Below are 17,095 nucleotides of genomic sequence, written 5' to 3'. Positions count from 1 at the left end.
GGCCTCAACCCAAGATCCTCTGGATCTCAGCCTCCCAAGTTCCTAGGATTACAGGCGTGAGCCACAGTGCCTGTTACGGTTTTTTGAAACAGAGTCTCACTATGTAGCCGGGGCTGGCCTCGAACCTTCCATTTTCCTGACTCCGCCTCCAAATGCTGAAGTCACAGGTATCTGCCACTACACTGGCTTATTTTTCGTTTTCCTGTGTTTCGGATCAAAGTCAGACAGTGTACATTTTAGACAGGTGCATTTGTAGTATGCTAATCGCATCTCGGTGAACCAGTTGGAAACAAGGTGACAAGGGAGAGTGGGTAGGGCTTAGGGCCTATGTTCCTGCAGAGACAGGCACTATTTCCACGAACAGGTCTGGCGTGGTGGCGTGCGCCTGTAATCCCATCACTAGGGAGGCGGAGATGGAAGAATCGTGAGCCTGAGTTAGAGTGGGACCTTGTCTCAAAAAAGAAAAAAGTGTCCCCCGGGAACTAATTTAAAGTCCCAGAAGCAGGCAGCCAGGGTGCGAGCTGCCAGATTTATTGCTCAGCTTGTGTCATTAAGCAGCTCTGTGTCGCTGGGAAAATCCCCCAACCATTCGGGCCTCCTCAAAGTTCTCCAAAAATGGTGGGCGACACAATCCCCACCATTGCCATGTGGCCCAGGATGCAGATGCAGAGTCCCCGGGAAAAGCCCCAGGCCGGCCTGAGAGCGGTTCAGGTGACAGGTCGGGCCGACCCGGAAAGACCAGAAGAGCTGGTCCAGGTGAGTTCTCGTGATTGGCAGCCCGCTGGAGGCGGAGGGGGCGGGCCCTTCGGTGACGGCTGCCCCGCCCCCTCACGTCGGGCCTGTTGGCGCCAGCTGGGAGGAGGTGGGCGTGGCCTGGGGTCTGCGGCGCCCATTGGGCGTGTGGGGGGAAGCTCCCGGGTGGGCCTAAGGCCCCGCCCCCCAGCTTTGCGATGGCCAATGGGTGCGGCGCGTGGGCGGGGCGTCGGCGGAGTCGGCGGAGGCCCGGCGGCTGAAGGCGGCTGAGGTGGCTGAGGTGGCCGCTAGGGCTCGGGCGGCGGGCGCGGCCAGGATGGCGAAGAGCAGCGGAGAGAATGGGCCGCGCGCGCCCGCGGCCGAAGGGAGCCTGTCAGGGACCCGGGAAAACCTGGCCCAGGGTCCCGACGCCGCCACCACCGACGAGCTCAGCTCCCTCGGCTCGGATTCGGAGGCCAACGGCTTCGCCGAGCGCCGCATCGACAAGTTCGGCTTCATCGTGGGCTCGCAGGGCGCCGAGGGCGCGTGAGTAGCTCCGGAGGGGTCTGGGCCGGGGACAGAACCGGGACGTGGACGTGTCCCCGTCTGCAGCAGGGCCATCGACCCCTTCCGTCCCCTGCCCGTCCCCGCGGACTTCCCACCCCACCCCACCCACGTCGGTCGGTCGGTCGGTCTGTCGGTCGGTCAGCCCCACTTCCGATCTAAGGACCGACGGCCCCCCCCCCCCGCCTCCTCCCTGCCCCGTCCGCGGTCCCCAAACAGATCGACAGTGTCCTCCTCCAGCGGCGGGACAGCCAGGGACACCAGCCCCAAACCCGCCGCGGCCACCTGGCCTGGGAGCCCCCAGATGGCCGCCCCCCCCCCATAGATAGTCGCCATCTCTCCCCTCCCCCGCTGACCCTCCTGTGTCCCCAACCTCCTTCCCTCCGCCACCAGGGGACCCTAGCAGCCTTCACAAGGACCCACTGTCCTGCCCCTGCCCAGGCCAGGTCAGACCGCCAGTCAGCCCCTTCCCCTCCTGCAAGGGTCCGAGGGACACAGCCCGTCCCCATTGTCGCAGGCAACAGGTGGGCAGATGCCCCCAGGGGACAGCACCTTGATCCAGGACACCCTGCCAGCGTCAGCGGTCACAGCAGCCAGCAGGCAGACTCCCCGGATGCTATGGGGACTTGTGGGGTGGGAGTAGGAGGGAGACAGCAGGGTCCCTACTCAGGTCGCACCCACAGGTGCCCCACCCTGGAACACCCGGCTTGGCGGGTGGAGAAAGGTGCACAGGCTGGAGTCCAGTCCTGAGCCCAGTCCTCCCAGAGATTTTGTGGGTGTGAGCTGGGGGTCCCCTTAGGGAAGATGGACGCTAGACCCTACTCCCATCCCCGAGACTAGTGCCATGAACAGAAGTGACAAGCCCCCCTCGCGCCGGGTGCCTTGCATTCAGCAGAGACAGCCACCCCTGGGGGGCTCCCCTCCAGCCACGACCCTTCCCGCACACTTCTCTGAGCACTTGTGACTACCCAAGGTGCCCCAGCCCCTCATGACTTCTGGAAGCACCTTGACTTTCTAAGAACCCCACCCCTCACAAGCAACCCCATAAAGGTCACTTCCGGGATTTTCCCCAGCCCCACACCTTCTTATTCACCAGGCCTCTTTCTCCCAGGGAGAAATCTAGGCCCCTCCCTCAGGGGAGTTTCTTCCCACCCCCTGGATCTGTCTCCTCCTCCCCTCTTGCTCACAGCAGGCTAAGCCTAGCCCAGTTCAGGACTCAAAGAGCACCCACATTCTCATTCCTCCTCCCTGACTTTGTCCCTGTTTCCCCAGGATGAGCTTGTGGGAGCCCAAAGGGAACAGGATATGTTCAAACTGATTCAAAGTCACTAGGAATCAGGAAGGGGTGGTTTTCAGAACTGGGAAAGGAGTTCTGTTTGGTTTGTGGGGTCTTGGAAGTAAGAGCTCAAATTTGTTGGTGAACTCTGAGGCATGGAATTCCTCCTGCATGTTTGTGAGGTTGGCCAGAGAGGGAGCAGTGTGATGCAGTTGGGGTCACACTTGCTGGCTGTGTGACCTTGGGCGAGATCCTGGATCTCTGAGCCTGTTTACTCACTGTAAAAGGTAACAGTAACACCTGCATCCAGCCTCACTGAGGGGATTAAATGAGAGTCAGGTATACAGAGGCACCTAGCACAGTGCCTGGCACAAGAAAATGTTAGTTTCCTTTCTTTTCCTTCTAAGAATTTGAGAAATGAGGAGAAAAAATGAGGGTGTACCTCTGGCATTTGTGGGCAGACAGGCCCCAGTGGGAGCACCTCCCTTTGGCTGTCGTCCCCAACCAGTCAGTCAGACATCTGTGTTCCCCACCCCCAACCACAAGCCCAGGATGTGGCTTGTAGATGCTCTCTACATCGCTGGTAACTGTAGGGTGGAGGCTGACGTGGGATCCCAGGCCCACAGCTTTCTCCCTGCCTCACTTTCTTGAACCTGTCAGTCATCAAAATCCTGGCTATCAGAAAGCTTAGATCTTCCTTGTTTATATTGTGGTTCCAAAAAAGCCAAGAGTATATGTTCCTGCCCGAGGCATGAAGAGGGGAAGTTGTGGGAAGTTTCAGGGTGACCGCCCTGAACCCAGTCTCGTGGTTCAGGGTTAGGAGTCCATGTGCTGTACCAGAGAAGTGAAACATTAGCACTGAGGGCTGCACTGTTGGTGATGGGGACTCTGGCTCCAGATTCAAGGTCCATTCCAGCCACCTGGGCCAAAGGTTGTCTCAAGACAGTCAGTTTTGGTAGCTGCTGGGGGATTGGGGAAGAAAAACAAGCAGAGCCTTCCCTTGCTCAGGTGTCTGTTAGGTACCTGGCATGAGTATATCATAAAATCAGAGACTATATGAGCTGGAAGAAACTGAGGCTCAGGGAAGAGAATAACTTTCTTAAGGTCACATAGCATATTGGTGACAGAATCAGATCAAGGACTGGCCCAAGTCAGGACAACTTCCACTGCCCTCTCCATCCATACATGTAGCCCTTTGTCCCACAGAAAATCAGGTGTTGGACAGGTAGAACTGAAGATACCTAGGAGGAGCTCACCTTTCCTCAGCAGAGTGCAGGAAGGAGGCCACTAGGGATGTGGGGGGAGGCGGGTAAGGGGGGCGTCATTATCAGTTCCTTAGCCTGATCAGCTTAGGGCTGGGACCAGCGTTAACCATCTGTCTCTCCTCGGTCCTGCAGTGGAATACTCAGTGTTGTTTACTGAATGATAGACGTTGTAAGTTAGAAAACTGGAAGGGACCTTAAAGGTAGTCATCATGGTATAGATAGGCAACAGAGAAGTGACTAGTGCCCCTCTTCAGTTAGTAGAAGCACAGCTGAGAGTTGAACCCAGAATTCCTGATTCCTGACCCTAGGCTCTTCCGCTTCTTCCCCTTGTCTGGACACCTCGTTAGCTTGCTCTGCAGGGAAGCTTTGGTGGGACTGAAGTGTTCCCTGACTACTCTTGAGCAAGAAGCCAGAGGTAAGAAAGCAGCCAGCCAGCTAGGAAAGGACCTTGTGGGTGGCATAGACACAACGGAGATACTGGTATAGCATTCATTCTCCTGACTTGCCAGGAGACAGTCCATGAAGCCCGGGTGTTCTCAGCAGGAGAACACCTATCACGTGGGAGTAGGGAGAGCAAACCTGTGACATCCCTTCCGGAGGCCTAGAGAAGATACTCAGGAAGGCAGAGAAGGATACAAGTTGAATATGGGGTATCCTGGCCTGAGGGAGATGGTCTGAGAGCTGGGTCTCTAAACTTCCTCTCCTTTTCCCTGGTGATTGTCAGGACTGGCCACCTGAGGCTAGAGCTTTCCACCCAGCCTCAGTCTGCGCAGTCTGTAGGCCAGATGAGGTGAGGAGCTCTCTGGGATTCTCGTGGGCGTTGGCTTCCTGTTAGGGGAGCAAGGGATCTGTGCTGGGCTCAGGGAGAAATGTCTGGAACAGCAAAGTTCTCAGTTCCCTTCTTATTGTCTTCTCTACTTGTACATAGCCAGTTATGGCGGCCCTACAACTTTGAAAATCGTAAAACGGGCTTAATTGGCCTCCTTGTACATTGGTCTGTGCCAGTTTTTGTTGAGGTGGGGCCAGGGCCCTCCTGGCAAGCCAGAGCCTGCCTCCTTGCCTTCCTGCCTCTGAGCGATTGTACACTCAGAGCATCCACTTTTCTTGAGCTGCGATAGGTCCCAGGAGAGCAGGGGGCTGGCAATGTGTGGTCCCTGGGCGGCCCATCTGGAAGGAGGCAGCTGCACATGGCGGCCCCGGATCTATGACTCCAGACCACAGGCCCTCCCTTTTTTTTTTTTCCCCTTCTTTTCTCTCATCCTCAAAGGAAAATCCAGTTTGGTAGTCCTGTCCAACAAGACCTGACTTGGTATGGGAGGGAGCCAGCGTACCAGCTGCTGCCCTGAGAAGGTGCCTGTATGTCCGCCTGCTAGGAAACCCTAAGCTGTGGGAAAGAGATAAGGTAGTGAGGCCTGTTTGATGTTTTGTCCTCCCAGCATCTGGTCTGAAACAGGACCCCCGGGGGGCAGTGAAGCCTGGCTTAGCTCTAGTCACCCAGTCTGTCACACCGAGGTGAGAGAAAGAGGATGCCTACGTTCCCTCTTTCCATGAGCTCTGGAGCTGCTGTCATGTGACCTTGGACACTTTGCTTCATTTCGAGCCTCAGTTTCTCAGCTATGAAATGGTTATGATAATATTGACTTTGCAAGATTGTTGTGAGGTTTAAGTGGACTGATGTTGAGAAGAGCCTGACACAGAGTAGGTGCTGGTGAATGTTCTTCCCCCTCTGAAAAGCTGGACTACCTAGTGGTCTCATCTTCTCATTTTCTACTTCCCATCTCTGGTCGTGATGATGAGTGAACCCAGCCCTTGTAGGCAAGAGTGAGTCCTAATCCATGTGATCCTTCTCTTCCCCTGAGGAGAGGTGGGTATCCCCATTCTATACGTGCACACACTAAACACCTCAGAAGAGAGTACCCCAAGTTTGCCAGCTGATAAGTGGCAGAACTGGGACTAGAACCTGTTTCTCAACTGAATCCAGTGACCAAGCCTTGCTGAGATGGCACCAGGCAGAGTGCTGCATCCTTATTATCTCTGAGGCCCTCACGCCCAGGGCAGAAGTTAGCAGGAACCTGGCAACCTCCCAGTTGGAGGGCAAGGCTGGTCTTGGTGTAGTGGAAGTCCATAGCTATCCAACTGGGAAAAATGCCCAAAGAGAAAGATCCTTAGGGAGGCCCTGGAAACATGGCGCAGCCCTCCCATGGGCCAGAGTCCATATTGCATTGGTGTGGACCCAAAAATGCCGCAGAATGTCCACTTGACTTTGATATGAAGTGTCTGTAGTCTTTACAGGCAAGGCAGGGATTGTGTTCCTGTACCAGTGAGGAGTCTGAAACTTGGGGAACTCTTGAGATTAGTTAACAATGGATCCAGACCACAGTGGGATCCCAGTGCTCCTCCAGCTAAGAGCCCTGCCCGTCTCTTCTTCACCGTGGAGCCTCCAGGCCCAGGATGCATTGCCCACTGGAGCAGGGTCCTCCATCATTCACCCGTTGTCAGTGCCCTAGCTGACCACTTGATCTTCCTTCCTTCCTTCCTTCACTTGCTGGGCAGGCACTCTCTCATGCCCCAATCACAGCACACTAGAGGAGTCCTTTAGGGAACTAGTCTGCCCCTAGCTAATATGCTTCTGTTCTGAGCCCAGGGACCCTCCTTGGCAGTGGCAAAACTGTCCTGGCTGCCCCACTGGCACACCAACACTCCTGGTACTTAACCTGCCTAGAAGCCCCTTAACCCAGGATTTCGGAGCTGCTGCCAATTTTGGCTTTCTCTGTCTCATCTTCCTCTTCCCCATCTCTCCTTCCTCCACCCCACCCTACTCCATTCTCTGCCCTGTCCAGTTCCTCAGAGACTATCACAGCTTAGCTTCTCTGCTCAGGTAGGGAGGGAGATAGGCAGCAGACATAGCAAGCTGGGAGAGCAAGCCAAGGCTTACTTTTCACTAGCTTAGCCACTTCTAGCAGTGAGCTTATTTCCCAGACACCTACTCTGCCAGACCCTGTGATTGGGACAAGGGGTACAGAATTGAACAAGCTGTCTCTGTCTTGTTGCCCTCAAGGAGTTGCAACTGGTTGGAAAACAGAACCACAAATCTTTACAATGTTGAGTGATAAAGGCTGTAATTGAGGCGTGTGGTTACTCTGTGAGTGTATAGGAAAAGCAGCCAGCTCTGCCTATAAGTGTCTAGAAAGAAGTAGCATTTGATTCAGGACTCAAAAGGAACAAGAAGGGTATTCCACTGGATGGAAAGGGCCCCATGTGTAGCATTCCATCTAGAAGTCAACTGTTGGAGAAGTATAGTGCACCAAGAGCAGAGGTGGTAAGTTTCGTGGCCTGCAGGAGTATGGTAGAAAGGGTAGACTGGGGAAGGAGGTTGGGCAGATGAGGCTAGCCTTGAATGCTGGGCTGGGGCTCCTGTATTCCAGAAAGGAGAGCTGGATTACAGGCAGTGAGACTGTTGGGAGGATCCAGGATGGCCCAAAAGAGCTCTGGAAAGACCTGGAAGAGATGTAGAGACATGAGGAGAAAGAATGTGGTCTGTGTTGGCTGTGTGGATGGATGGGAAGGTGGGAAGACCTCTCACAGAGCCCATCCTGGAGCCTCTGGCTATGGTGGAAGCAAGGCCAGCCCCACCTTCCTTTGCAGTTGGCAGTGAGCTGCTGCTAACTCCCTTCATCTCAGCACTGGGACCCCAAGGTGCCCAGCCTGGCTGGCATTCTCAAGGCGCATCAAGGGATTCTCTGTCTCCCTCCAGCAGGCTGGCAAGTGGAGTTGGCTGACCTGGTTGGGGAGGGAGCAGGGTGAGTAATATAGAGCTTTGTGGTCTCTGCCTGGTAAACATACTAGATGGCAAAGAAGACTACAAGGAGAGCCAGGCTCCTTGCCAAGGAGCAAGGAGTGAGGACCAAGGACAGGGAAACCTACCTTAGGGCAGGTTTGTGGCAGCTGGGGAGGGAACTGGGGCCTTTGGCCATGACATAAATTAGTCAAGGGGAGGCAAATGACAGCTGAGGGCCAGCTTGGCCTCACCTGGTACCTTTATTCTGTTCTTGGAGCTAGTGCCCTGGCTGGAACAGGTAGAAGTGAGTCTCCTACATGTTCAATGCCAGCTCCTCTCACAAGAGCTCTACCAGTGGCTCTTGGAGCTGAGAGATTCTGTCTGGATATGTGGATATTTAGGCTAGTGTGTAAGAAAGCACTCTGAACCAAGCGCAGGTGTGAGGGTGCTGGTGCCAGCGCCTCCATGTTCCTCATCCCACCACAGGGCCAATGCTCCTGTGTGTTACTATGTGTGTAGCCGTGCCAGCCTCAGTTTAGAGATGTTCCTGCCTTCTCTGGACTTATAGGCTACTCACCAGACATTAAAGAAGTAGTCACAGGTGTGGCTGTGTACAAAGAATTATGAGGATCAAACAAGATAACTGGGTTAGGAGCACAGTGTAAACAAAGATTGCTGAGCAGGGATCAGGAGACCCAGGTCCTGGACCTCACTGGGCCACTCACTGGCTGTCACCTTGAGCCCAGTGCTGAGACCTTGAGAAGGCTGCTTAGTATTTTTAAACTTCATTTTCCCCCACATATAAAATAAGACAGTTTCAGTGGTGTGATGCTGAACACCTCATTACTTCTGAGACTGACCTTGGAGTAGGTAAGAAGTGCTTTGAGAGTTCTTTACGTGGGAGGTACCCCAATGCAGGGGTCACCACAGCACATGCCACAGAAGCCGGTGTTTTCTGCATGTGCTGTTCCTCTTGTGTGTGACTTCTCTTTGCACTCAGGACCAGTCTGTCTCATGTCTGTGGGGGTGCAGTCAGATCGAAGGATGCTTTCGTTTGTCTGGTTCTTTAGTCTGCAGTATTCCTTACAAGAGCAATGGGAAACTGGTAAGGTCAAGGTTATTTTACTTTGTTTATAGACAAGGAAACTGAGGCTGAGCAAGTGATGGATCTGGGTTCCTATTGGCCTCTCCTCCACCTCCCTGTCCAAGCCTTAGGATCAGCCCAGCCCCAAGCATCTGCACTTCTTCTAACAGTGTTCTTGGTTTGTTTTGTGGCTGAGTAGTTATGAGGAATGGCACAGCTTCTGCCACAGGTCTGCACATAACACTCCTTTTCATGTATCCCACAATGAGGCATGAGCCTCTGAGTTGTGAGGGGCCCAGGGAGGGAGTGTAAACATGGGGAACTCTTGTTCCTCCTCAGTGCACTTTGGATGCTGTGCGTCCACAGCCAATCCTTCCCAGCCTGCCACTCTCAGAGGATGCTGCTTTTTTCCCTTCCCGCTCTGTCCTTTGTTTTTGTTTCATTTTGGTTTGGTTTGGTTTGAGACAGGGTCTCGATATGTAGGCATTGGAGAGGGAGGTGTTATGAGGATTAAGACTGATAATGGTGGAAAAGCACCCAGCGCAGTGTCTGCCAGCATGCAGAGGCTGTGTCCGTGTGGCTCTCTCACTCCGAGTGTGCATTACCCTCTCAGATTTCCCTTCAGGCCTTTGGTGTAATTGTGAGGAAGCAAGGCAGTGTGGAAGTGACAGTCTGGCTTCCCTCACATGCTCTGCCCACCACCCCAGGGGCTTGGGACTGAGGCAGGAGCCAGTCACACTCAGCTTGAGGTCAGGATCTTCCTGGCTTGCCAGCACAGGTTGGGAATCCCCCCATCAGTTCCTCATTGAGCCACTTGCAGCAGGGCCCTAGGCAGCTGTGACTCTGAGGGCTCACGAAGAGAAAGCAGAAGTGAGAGCAGAGGTCCTGAGGCTCTGCCCTAGTGGGCAGTGGCTCTCACGTGGGGAGGAGCTCATGCGTGGTTCATACTACCTCCACCCTCCTCTGTGTGCCCTGTGGACCTTCATCCCAGGCTTCCCCAGGATGGGTGACCCTTGCATTCTCCCAGAATCGTCATGGTAATGCCACTTCACAGAGGAACCCTGTGGTGGACCAGTCTTTCACCTACCAACCCCATTTAATCCTACGTGTTCAGAGACAGAAGCCAGATCCCAGAGACGAGATGCAAAGTGCCAGCCAAGCATCACAGTGCCTGTGACTCTGCACGCACTGAGCTCCACTCTCAGTCCGAGCAGACAGCACCCAGTGCTGGACTGGGTGACAGAGCCAGAGAAGAGCAGGGCTTGGGCTCACCTCCAGTGCCATCCCTGCTTGCTGTAGATCTTGGACAGTTACTTGCTTGCAGAATACCTGAGTTTTCTCATCTGCAAAGGGGGATTGATAATTAAAGTGTAGATCCCATGGGCTTGCTGCCAGGATTAAATGAAATGATGTCAGCGAAGTGCTGAGCAGTGCTTGCTGCATAGCAAGTGCCTGCTAAGTGTTATAACAGACATTCAGTTAAGTTAATTGAATATTAGAGCTGTAATGATGTGAAGCAGATCTGTGCTCAGAGCTGGGCTGGCCTTCGAGGAAGACCTAGAGCTGGTGTCAGGCCAGAGAGGGAGGGTTCTCCTTATCAAGCATTTATTTTGCTGGACCCCCCTGCTCTCCAGGTAGAGATCAGCTCACCATTGAGGACACTGAAAGTAAGAGACCCAAAGTTTGGGACCATACGTTTATTGAGTGCCAGCAGTATCAGCCACTGTTCTCAGCCCAGGACACATGTAGAGAAAGGGATTGTCCAGTCCCTGCCCTCCAGGAGCCCTGCCTTCCAGGAGCACCTCATGGAATGCTGCCTCAGCAGAGCAGAAGTTGGGTGGAGAAGCTGACCTGCTCTGCTGGACTGCTCACATTCCCCAGACAAGCCATACCCTTCCTATTAACTCACATGTACGGGGCCTTCTGCCTGATGCGCCCTTTTCCCTTTTTCAGTCAGTCAGGCTGCTTCCTGTCACTCTTCAAACTGCAATTTACAAGTCATCTCCCCTTTGAAGTGGCCACTAAACCCCTCCGCCCTCGCCCTGGGGACTTATTGCAGGCTCCTGGCGTGGTGGCTGCTTTCACATGCTCTGTACTAGCACTCTGTCTATCTGTCTGTCTATCTCCTCTGCCAGAGTGACCCCCCTCAAGGGCAAGGCCCACATTTTATTGATCTTTGTGGATCCAGGGCCTGGAGCACAGGCCCAGAGATGTGGGTGAAATGTAATGAGGTGCTCATCATGCAGTCCCTGGAGCTGTGAGGACAGGAGGCAGTTTCGAATGAGGCCTAGTTGGCAAGTGAGACCAAAGTATAGGTTGGGGAAGAGATTGAGGGAGAGTGGCTCAGGGGAAGGAACACCTAGAAATAGGACTAGGGGTGAAAGGAGTGACGTGCGGGAACAGGAGGGCCAGAGAGCCCAGCCTGCAGTTTCTTTTGGAGAAGGAAGGCAGTAGGAAGCCATGAAGGAGTTTAGGCAGAGGAGGGACCTTATGTAAACAGTGAGTCAGGACTCATTTGGTGAGCTCTATCAAAAAGACCTAGTAATTTGGTAAGGCTGGGTGAAGGTCAGGGTGGGTCCTGGGTGCCCACAGTGAGATTGTAATCTGAGGACCCAGTCACTGGCAGAGATTTCAAGCACTGCTGTGCTGGGCAGGGGTTGGGGTTTGGGGAAGGGAGGTCTTCTGTTGAGAGTAGTCTCCACAGCTTCCTGCAGTTGTCAAGGGGGCTGCCCTGGGCTTCTGCTGTGCTCTGAGCCCTCTCCCAGCAAGTGGATCAGATGAGCGGGGGGTTCCTTGCTCTGTGGAGCCAGCGAGGCTGGTTGGTGCTTGAACCGTTTCTTCTGTCTCACACGGAGAGGGGTGGAGCTAAGCAGAGGGGATTGCTGGGCAGAGGCCCAGGGCACCAAGGCCAGTGAAGGGTGGAGAGAACCTGTTTACCATCGTGCACTGACCCGGGCCGGAAGGAGCAGAGCCAGGGAATGCCTCATGGGAAGGAGAGGCGGGCAGCCTGACCTGCACTGGGAGCAGGGGAGAGGGAAGCAAGCCAGACCCTCTCACCCAGACAGGGGCCTTTCCACCACTAGCCAACTCCAAGACAGGGTGACCAGGCTGCAAGAGAGAACACCTTCACCTTTTCTGCACCACTCACTGAGTGGTCACCTACCCTTCGGACCCCAGGCCTCCCCAGTTGTCTGGGAAGGGATCAATTCCCTGGGTGAGCTCACAGGCCTGAGCGTCAAAGACATTTTCACACCACGGGCCTATCCTCTCCCACACTCTGGTTTCCCACCATCACTTCACGTTCGGTCATTACTACCTCTCAGGGCAAGGAACTCCGGAGGTTGTCACCCTATGTGCAAAGTAGGTCAGCCTTCTGTTTGTCCTCATGTCTTTCCCGATCTGGATGGGAGGGCGTGCTCCCCTTCTAGCTGTCTCTGAATCTGTAACTGGCCATGTTTTCTCTGCATTTCCACTTCCCCAATTTTCCACACTTTGATGTGAGACTTCCTCAGGTGGCTACTTTTCCATCCTGCAGATTCAACCATGAAAGGCCACTGGCTTGTTCTTCACTCACCCTTCTCAGCTCAGAGGGTGGTGAAGAGGAGAGAAGGGAATGTGACAAGGACAGTTTAGCACTTGAGTGGCAGCTTCCACTGCCAGGCTATGTGGCCACGGGCTGAGGGCAGATTATTCAGCCGTGCCGCATGTTCGTGCTTTTGTCTGTTGAATGGAAGTAATAAAAGCTCCTTCCTGGGGAATTGCGTGGTGCTTGACAGAGTTAGTGTACGGCCAGTGCGTAAAACGTGTCAGCTCTTATTGCTTCATGTCATCTTTACAGCTGCTCCCTGGGGAGGTAGCATGGCCCCCGGAAGCTCAGAGTGGAGAAGCCCTTCCCCTTTTCACACAGCTATAAAGTCGTGGAGCTGGGATCAGAAGCCAGCAGTTATAATTTGTGTATCGTTGAGTAGATTACATAATCTCGAGCCCCAATTACTTCCTAGGTAAAATGGGGGCATTCCTGCCTGCCTACCTCCAAGGGCTGTGTGTACAGAGATGGGGGACAGTAGGATGAGGAAAGGGATGTGAAAGTTCTAGCTGCAAGTATGGGTTGCCTAATAGCAACCATTTGCTCACTGTCCCCAGGCTGGGCCCTTGGACACATTTATTCCTCACTGTAGTCCTATGACATAAGGTGTGCTTTGTGGTCCCATTAAAGACGAAGGTGCTTGTAGGTAGAGAACTGGAATATGGGGTTGATTGACTTCAAAGTCCCCACTCTATTTATCCTCCCCCATGTCCTATTTGGTGTCCTAACAAGCAAGATGAAGAGCATCAGTCCTGTGGTCCGTCACTTCATGGTTCCTTTTTTTTTTTTTTTTTTTTAATTTTTTTGTAGTACTTGGGCTCGAACTCAGGGTCTACACCTTGAGCCACTCCACCAACTCTCTTTTTATGAAGAGGTTTTTTTTTTGAGCTAGGGTCTCACAAACTGTTTGCCTGGGCTGGCTTTGAACCCACATCCTCCTGATCACTGCTTCCTAAGTAGCTAGGATTACAGGTGTGAGCACCAGCATCTGGCTACTTCAGGGTTTCTGTTTGAGGTGTTTCTCTTCATTTGGTCTGGTTTAGAGAGTGAGGCTTGGAGGAAGGTCTTAGGCTGCTTTCTTGGGACCAAGGTTATCTTCTACCATGATACAGAGACCTCAATGGGCACCACCCTATTGAGGCTGCTGGGCCAGAAAGGTTGAGAGAAGACGTCTAGAAGGACAAGGGAGAGAGAGCCCCAGCCTTGGGCACTGGTCTTGTCCCTCTGAGATTTTGGAAGCCTCCAGCCTCTGAGTTTTGGGAGAAACCGAGGGAACTGGGAGCCTACAGAGAACGGTAAGTGTCGCTGCCACCTTGGGCCGTGGCTTGGCACAGCACAGCTAAGCCTAGCTCAGTCTGGGAGCCTGGCAGGAAACCCTCTGAGCCTTCCTCTCAGGAGACAGGGCTGTTGGCACACAGCAGATGGCCTAGACGTACCATCTCCAGCTGAGGTTGTGCTTGCCAGCAGTGCCCATCCACCCTGATGGCCCGATTGGCCCATTGTTACACAGGCCAGGCCACTTACTGGGGCTGCCAGACACTGTAGTTGGCGGTTAGACTGTCTCCAGAGGCCTGGGGCCATGCAGCAGCATTTGGACAGGACCTGATTTCCCCCACAGACTTCCCTGGAGAATCAGAAGCAGCACACGAGTTACTGTGGCAGAGGAGAAGTTCAGCTCATCCACTTAATAGCTTTGTGATTTTGTTCAGGTCGTGCAGCTTTTTTGAGTGGCTCAAGTCTCTTGTGTGCCAAATGGAGACAGTAGTTAATGCATGAGGGCGTAAGAGGGACACATAAAACGGCTCTAGGCAGAAGTGCCTTATAGCTCGGAAGGCAGTACACGTGAAAGTAATGACGTCATGTAGAAAAATCAGGCTGGCATCTGCTGAGCACCTGTGTGGCAGGCGGTGGGAGTTATGGAAGAGGTTCAAAGCCTGGTCCAACTCGGGAGACAGTGCTGAGCAAGCTCATATTGTACTAAAGTGCTCATTTCAGACTTCAACGTCTTGATCCATTCACGAATTGGTATTGGAATCAGTTCAGGAGATTGTGATCAGCATTTTTTTAAAACAAAGAAAAATAGAGTAATATAAAATTGAACAAAAATATCAGGGTACATTAGTTCATGTAAGGGCAACTTATTTCATCAAACATATTTCAGTTATGTGTCTGTATGTGCTCTCAGTATTTCTCAACTGTAGGTCTCAGTGTAAAAGTGTGAGAAATGGCTCCAAGCCAGGAAGGAGGTCTGCAGGTTGGAGGGCAATTAATGAATCTGGCCAGGCGGGCTGTGGAGAAGCTTCGAGCAGAGGAATGTAATGCAAAGGTCAACAGCGTGGGCTAGCCGGGCGCCCGTGGCTCACGTCTGTAATCCTAGCTACTCAGGAGGCAGAGATCAGGAGGATCACAGTTTAAAGCCCGCCCCAGGCAAAGAGTTCTCAAGACCCTATCTTGAAAAACCCCATCACTAAAAAGGAGTGGCTCAAGTGGTAGAGTGCCTGCCTAGTAAGCATGAGGCCCTGAGTTCAAATCCTAGAGCATGGGCTGTGGAGTCAGACAGACCCAGAGTTAGTCTCAGCTCTCCTTTACGGTTACATCGTCTTCAGGAGGGCTCTTAACCTTGCTAAATCTTGGCTTCTACTGTGAAATGGGGAGAATGATACCATGCTACGGTTCTTAGGAAATGCCCCTGTGCTAAGAATATGTGAAGCACTGAGAAAGAAATGAGTAAGTTGTAGTGGTGTGTTGATGGTTAACTGCCGGTGGTGGTGTTACTGTTTTGTGGCTGGGATTACGTGGGGACCCAAAGGGATGCTGTGACTTGGAGAGAGGAGAAGAAAGGGCATTCCAGATAGGGATGGGTGGATGACAAGGTCAGCATGCATGAGCCTGGTAGGAGAGAGGTCTGAGAATTGTACGGCCTTGGGGGGGTTTTGGAGGTCATAGGTAGGAGACACCAGGAAGATTTTGGCAGGCAGAAGAAAGTTTTAGCGATAGAAACTTGAACAACAGAGCAACTTCCCTTGGAGGTGAGAGGCCATCCCTGGTGGAATTCCAGGAGAGACTGGGCCCAGGACACTTCTTAGCTGGCTCTTTGGTTGCAGAAATTCCCTTTGGGTCACCTTCAGGAAAGAGGGGATTTCTGAAGAGTCATGAGGTCCTGACCTGAGGCAATCCTCCATGATGGAGTTAGCTTCTCTCCCAACTAGCAACTGGCTCATGCCCTCTGCCAGAAAGATGTCACCTCATCTTTACCTCGTCACGCTGTTTTCAGGGACCACCCTGTACACCTGATCCCACCTTCATCTCCCAGGTCCTCTGGGCAACCTTTCAGGGTTTCACAATGCAGATGGGGAAATTGAAGGGGACTTGACTGCTGCAGAAGAGATTCCTGTATCAGACAGCAGTCTGAGCAGACACTTTTCTGGGATCCTGTCTTGATCGAAGGACTGTGAACCTTCTGACTCTTAAAAAACGCGTGTTGGGGCTGTAGCACAGTGTTAGAGTGCCTGCCTAGCATCTGCAAGGCCCTGGGTGGGAGAGGGATAGCTCACAACTTTCTAGGAGTACATCCTGTGCAGTCCTGTGCAGAAAGAGACACCCACCTATAGTTCGAGTATGCTGAGTACTGAGGACAGCCAGACCTCTAGTGTCTTCCCGCTCACCCTCCTCAGGTAGATTAAACTTCTCTGCTGTTGGAAGACGACAGCTGTTTGACCGTATTTCCTCAAAATGTGCCCAATTTAAGTTTTTAAAACTCAAAGCAGACCTTCTGATTGATGTGTACATTTAAGCAACGGTAATTTTTTTTGTTGGTTTCTGAGACGACCTTGCCCAATCAATGGTATAGCTTAAAATCAGTGGAGTCTTAGAATCCAGGAAATAAGTCATTTGTTCTGTATCCTTTTGAAATTCCGGTTTGAGGTTGGACATTGGGGCTTTAGAACTGCCACAGCTGTTATCTGGCAGTTATCGTGAGCAGAACTCTCTATCTGCAGCTGGGAGAGCAGCACCTCTGGGTCCTGCGGGTGAGTTTTACCAACAGAGCCAGATCCCAGGCTTGAAGTGCCACATGGGCACAGGTTATTCAAGAGGAGATTCTTTGGAAACCTGCGCTTTCAGTTGAAAGCCCCATCCTCTCAGCCTCAGTTTCCTCATCTGCACAGTGTGGCGGGGTACTGGATTAGATGGTATCACGTCCATAACTGCCAGAACTTCCTGTTGACTCATGTGGGCACCCGCTCATTTAGTGATCTGGAAGGTTCACCCGACTGGTTGCATAAGTGAATGCGTTGTGGGTGGTGAAAGCCACCATGGGGGCTTGGGAGGGGCGGGGGCTTTAGTTTCTGCTCCATTTTGCTCTTATGGAAGAGAGAAAGGAAGAATATTGTCATTGAATTATCTAATGGCCAGAGGCACCAGTTTGAGGGAGATGACTTGTGTCAGTGTGTTGAGGGGTCCTGTTTGTCCCAGGCTACAGTCTCTCCATAGCTGCAGGTCTGAGGCTGGTCTCAGGGCTGGGCAGGTCCCAGATGAAGTGCACTGAAGAAGAGGACCTGCCCTTTTGTGTCCCAGAGGCCTCAGCTCTGCCAGCACTCCTCCCTCTGTTCAAACCAACCAGTAAAAGTCACTGCAGTACATTTTCCTTTCGGCAGAGAGAAAATCAGAAACTTCAAGCCCCAGCTCTACCGTGACCTGTTCCTCACAGCTCCTCGGAGCTGCTCCAGTGCCACCCACCCTGTGCCTCATTCTGGAAAGTCAGGCAGGACTGAGTGCTGGCTCTGGGCTAGGACCTGGCCTGGAATCAAGT

At 53.0% G+C, this 17,095-nt stretch overlaps 1 protein-coding gene across 2 annotated transcripts in view; it reads left to right on the top strand.

Annotated features, from left to right (window-relative positions):
- The first annotated feature begins 984 nt into the window (after positions 1-984).
- The window catches only part of Tbc1d10a (TBC1 domain family member 10A), a 28,139-nt gene continuing 12,028 nt past the window's right edge, over positions 985-17,095 (top strand). Inside the window, exon 1 of one of the 2 annotated variants that reach the window (XM_020180787.2) lies at positions 985-1,278. In XM_020180787.2, the coding sequence (XP_020036376.1) occupies positions 1,070-1,278 (209 nt within the window). In that variant the 5' untranslated portion in view covers positions 985-1,069. Of the gene's footprint in view, positions 1,279-13,096; positions 15,013-17,095 lie in introns of those variants that run through there. The other variant, XM_074060891.1, reaches the window with a different exon arrangement.

Source organism: Castor canadensis, chromosome 18, assembly GCF_047511655.1.
Source record: "Castor canadensis chromosome 18, mCasCan1.hap1v2, whole genome shotgun sequence".
NCBI classification, from domain to species: domain Eukaryota; kingdom Metazoa; phylum Chordata; class Mammalia; order Rodentia; family Castoridae; genus Castor; species Castor canadensis.
The sequence above is the reverse complement of the archived record's forward strand: the minus strand, read 5'-3'. Positions and strand labels throughout refer to the sequence as shown.